Raw genomic sequence first — 5,249 nt, 5'->3', positions numbered from 1 at the left:
AATTTTGCATAATATTCCTGTATGTTTAATGAAACCAAAGGGAAAAATACAAATTTTATGTAAAAACTCATGAAAATTTAGGCAAATTTACCAAGAAATAAGTAAAATTCCTTTGTAAATTCGCATTCATTTTTATCAGTGTACATTGTATACACACTGCATATCAAAATGTTTTGTGGGCATTCTTTGACCCACGTAAACCTTAGTGCTTTTCTGTTTCAAACTGTTGCAACTCGCGTCCTAATCAAAACTTTTAGATCACAATAAAATAAAAAGAACTCTTTTCCAAAAATGTAGCCGGCGATAGGGTAAAGTATCTAAAAAAGATCTAAAGTGGATCCTGCCAGTTTTACTGACAGGTACTTAATTAACAAATGAAATTCGTCTACCTTCTTGTACGAAGCAAACCAATTTTTCCATATAAAAGTTATAACAATCGCAATTTTTAATATTTAACAATAACTCGTGCGTCAGCTATCTATTTAGATTATTATTATTAGCCAGTATCTTTTTTAATGCCACAAATTACAGGAAGTTCTCTCGTACAAAAATAGTTGTAAAAACACAACGATCGATAAATTAACTATCTCAGAGAAAACTACGTTCTCCTTCCCTTTCTTTTTCATTACGCGGATATGATTATTAATATCTCTAATATTAATCCTCATCTCATATTCTCAAGGATTAAAATACTTCACATAATACGGATATAACTTTGAACAGGGGAGGAATTGGAGCTTATAAAGCGCAATTATCACGAGACTCATTTAGCTTACATATATATTAATGAGTGCATATTAGCAGTCATCAAGCACGCACGCAAATCTGATATTATAAAACTATTTTAATAAAAGGTCACTACTCATCATCAGGTTATTAACCTTTCGTTATTCCGGACGAAAGATTTTTAAACTATGCGAAATTCTACGATTCCGCAAGAAGCTGTCGTGGCGAGCATAGCTTTCGTATTTTAATGGATAATCAATTGTGTAATTCGATCATTAAATTAAATTCAAGGAGGACGGAGATATTTTGCAACAAGGGGCATCCAATATTTTGCATTTATCGAAATAACACAGCGCGTCGCACGTCATCGTGTACAGCGCGCGTCGATTTTGCTGATAAATTAGCGCGCGAGCTAATCCATATTCGAATCTGGTATCCGAGCTGATATCGGGACGTCATGCGATACGAACGAAATATATTGCACGATAAAAGCGCATCGCCAAAGACGCGTCGCCCCTCGTCTCGAGAGGCTCGAGCACTTTCCGCGCCTAAGTGCAGCTTTGCGCAGCTTGAATTACGATCGCTCGCATATCACATTTCCCAGCCTCGAATAATCGTAAAAGAAAGTTATCGCTACTTTGAGAGGCCGCGTCGCCTAAATGAAGCGTGACTACGTTCGTTACCCGCAAGTGAGCACCGCGAAGCCGTGGCCCGGAGCTTTACGGAGGACCGAGTCGGACCGAGAGGAGAAATATTAATGAGCGCAATTAGTTGCCGTGCCACAAAAAATGTCGCAACCGCCCGCCTGTTTCTCCCTTTCCGTCGTTCCACTTAAAAATCGCGGACGCCAAGTAATTTATATCCGGAAATATGTGGGTGAAGTGACGCGATAGCACAGAGTCTAAAATTTGCATATTCCAGACGACGAAAAAGTCTGTGCGCGGCCGGGGGGGACGCTGCGAGCGAAAGGATTAAACTTTCTCATGAATTATCATCGAATGCGAGGAAAAGTTCCGCGTATAACGGCCCGGCAATGAGCGAGGTCCTTTTTTTCGCCCAGTGTTTACGAGTCCCGCTCCAGAAACTCAAGTTAAACGTAACTTTTTGACCATGTCACAGCTTGTGAAGCATTACACGCGTTTTTTTCTTCTCCCCCTCCCCCCTCTTTTTTTTCAAGCGGCAACTTTGTACATTAACACTATTTGCGAGGATACGAGGTACGGCCCGCGCGCCACTGTGCGTTACAGTCCTCGCGGTTAAAGATGATTATGCAAAGGAAGTGCTGCGTGCGTTCTAATATTCTCACGCAGCGAAAGTTTTGCTTATTCAAATTTATTCATTGCTTCTTTTTTGCATTACCCCGCGCAAAATTAATACGGACGGGGAACGCCCCGAGACGACCGCGCGGGAAATCCCACTTTTTTTATTATTCCGAAAGTAGAAAACTTACGAAAGTCCGAAGATTAGCAGATACGTCATGAGGAGAAGGAAAACAGATACGGGTATATTCGCTATGCCCGCGTCCGCAATAATGTTATATGAATTTGTAAAATGGGACGTGCGTCGATCTCCATTTCAGAAAGCACGGTTTGCGCCGTTAGTTGGGCAAAATGTCGTAATCGTTAAAGCGTCACGCATGATATATCGATTCGCAGTGAATTCGCAGGTACGGTATCCGATAGGAAATGTCGTTTTTAGAAAATTCATCCATCACACATCGGTACATTTAAATTGCATAAAAAATATTTTATATACGAAAAAATAATTGCCATACCGACACGAGCGTGTATCACTTTTCGCCGGGGTTGGAAAGTAACTCGTTACTTGTAACGAAGTTGCAGTTAAAGTTTACTTTTCTTTGACAACTCTAACTTAACTTCGTTATTTTTCCTCCACCTGTGACTGTGACTTACCTCAGTTACATTTTTTCGATAACTAGTAACCAATTTAATATAGTTACATTAGTGGTTACTTTATACAGGGTGAGTCATAAAGGCTGTCCCAACCTTTTACCATAAGAGGTGAATTACCGACCGCAACCGTAGCTCCCAACTCGGGAAAAATTGATAAAATCTCGTTCTACATGTCTCAATCATGTAATATCTAATTATTTCTCGAGGAATGTAATTAGATATTGCATGACTGAGACATGTAGAACGAGATTTTCTCCATTTTTGTCCGAGTTGGCTACAGTTGCGGTCGGTAATTCACCTCTTACGATAAAAGGTTGGGACAACCTTTACAAACTCACCCTGTACATATTTTAAATCTCTACAGATCGCATTAGGCCTTGCATTTGCGCGTAAACGCCTTTATCGACGCTTTACAATTCAAATGCAGATTTGATATTTTTATTTTCTTTGCAAGAAAGTAACTGCAAAGTAACGATTCGTCACTTTTTGAGTAACTGTAACTGTAACGCGTTACTTTTCGGAATTGGCAACTTGTAACTGTAACTAATTACATTTTAACAAAAAACTATAACGAGGTACTTTTATAAAGTAACTTTCCCAACCCTGCTTTTCGCCCGGTTGGTATTTCGCGTGAGGCTGCGAGAAAGACCATCATTCGCGCAGCGCGAGCGAGAGGCGGTAATTAGGCTCGGAAAACGGCGGAGACGGTATTGACTCGGTGTCCTAATAATACCTAGCGCTTTGTTTCTTGTTACACGAAGACTCGCGGAGTGAAATCACATCTGCGAGCGCTGGGAAAACAATTAGAATAAACTTAGCGTATAATTAATGTAACGTATCGCGATGATATTAGATATTTGTGCGCACTCTCGCTGTTATTGCTGCAGTATAACTGCGATTCCAACATCGACGTAATGTCGCATAAATATGCGTGTCTATCGCTTCCGCTTGGGAGAACAGCCTGTCGAGTTTCTCAAAGGGCGCGCCTTATCTAAGGAATTTTCTACGCACGCACGTAAAGACGTCTATTATCTTAACTGCTAATTATAAGTCTCGTGAATGAACAACGAATGCCGCGAAACGCGTGGCAGAATGTGTGCGTGAGAGAGGGAGAGAGAGAGAGAGAGAGCTCTCGTTTCTCGTTACGTCGAACGGGGCGAATTGTTGCGCCGGCGGTGATGACTTCGCTCTCGAGCAGGTGGTGCAAACGTGGAAGGTCGGTGAACGTTTCGACCGGACGTCGATCGCCGTCGACTGCGTTTGTCACTCTGTCAAATTCCGATTGATTCCCGGCCATTCACTTTGATCACGTTGCGTCGCGTCGCCGTCGGAGCGACAACGTTTCCATTTGCCGATTGCGAGCCCTCGTCGGCGAAAACGTTTCGTGGAAAGGGTTCGCGCGGGACGTGCAGAAAACGACGTGGCAGAATAGATGGGGCCGATTTCTCGCGCGGGAATTTCCGCGCTGGTATCTGGTGACACGGTGACCGAACAAGTCATCGTTCTCGTAGCCATTTATAATCGGCGGACGCTGCGCGGCGCGACGCGCGTTGCGACGCGACGCGACGCGCGGCTTTGTATCTCGACAAGAGATCTTAGGACGCGGCCGGGGAATTTATGACAAATTTATGCACATACATACAGTTTCATCTCCATAATATTAGCCTTTCTTTGTTAAGGGACAGAGAGTAGCGCCAGGGCGACACGTTGCAGCGATCTAGGTAGCGTACTTACATTTTCGGCACCGTGAGAGACACACGTGTCGCGGTAAAATTACACACGAGCTTATTAAAGTTACATGACGGCGAACAGCCCGACGGGGCGAGCAGACGCTCGCGGTGGACACCCGGCGCGGCGGACCGTTGTATCTTAATAATTTCATTTCACGACGTCGTTAAAGCGCCGGTCGTGATCGTTGAAAATAATCGCACTCTCCGCGCGAATCACCCTGTCGAGCACCGAAGATCACCTTCGCGATTAGAACGCGCTGCTTCGATTATCGTGCCGCGGTGTTATCGTGGCGGATAACGTTGTAACACGAGCCGCATCAAACAAAGCGTCTCGTTGCGATCGGTACGCGAGTCGCGTGCATGCCGATTGACGACGGGGCGCAAGGGTGTAGGGGCCCTTTCGTGCACGCGTGTGCGTGGCGCGTTAAGGAAATATCGGGGCGTATACGCAGTGAACGCGGTACGTGCTCGACTGGCCGCGCAGACATCGCTCGTTCCTCGTCCACGTGTTGCTACCACGACAAAGGACCTGCGCGTGTTGCGAAGCGTTTTACAGCGACCTGGCGCAGGGGGCACATTCCTGTACCGTTGCCTTCTTCCACTCGGGAACGAGAGATCCAGTTACTCGTAGGTGGAACGCAATAGTTTCGCATTTCCTACTTGGCAGTGCCAACCATGGGCGGGCTATGGGATTCTCCCCTCGTTTGCCGTGGCGAGATCAACAATTCCTCGTGCAGTAATTCTTCTCGGCCGAGCCGCATGCCACCAATGTTAAGTGGACGATTTTTATGTAAGTTGAGTAACATCTCGTAAACCGACAAAATTTATACAGAGTGAGTCTTTCCATATCCGACCAAATTTTTGAGAAGGTAGAACGGAT

General features: G+C 44.5%; 1 protein-coding gene across 1 annotated transcript in view; it reads left to right on the top strand.

The window, feature by feature from the left end:
* Nucleotides 1-4,568: 4,568 nt before the first annotated feature.
* The window catches only part of LOC105564898, a 27,760-nt gene continuing 27,079 nt past the window's right edge, over nucleotides 4,569-5,249 (top strand). The window contains exon 1 of the mRNA XM_012017660.1: nucleotides 4,569-5,159. Within this exon, the coding sequence (XP_011873050.1) occupies nucleotides 5,045-5,159 (115 nt within the window). The 5' untranslated portion in view covers nucleotides 4,569-5,044. The remainder of the gene's footprint in view (nucleotides 5,160-5,249) is intronic.

This window comes from Vollenhovia emeryi, unplaced genomic scaffold (assembly GCF_000949405.1).
Source record: "Vollenhovia emeryi isolate VEMERY1.0 unplaced genomic scaffold, V.emery_V1.0 DF939158.1, whole genome shotgun sequence".
Lineage (NCBI taxonomy): Eukaryota > Metazoa > Arthropoda > Insecta > Hymenoptera > Formicidae > Vollenhovia > Vollenhovia emeryi.
The sequence above is the reverse complement of the archived record's forward strand: the minus strand, read 5'-3'. Positions and strand labels throughout refer to the sequence as shown.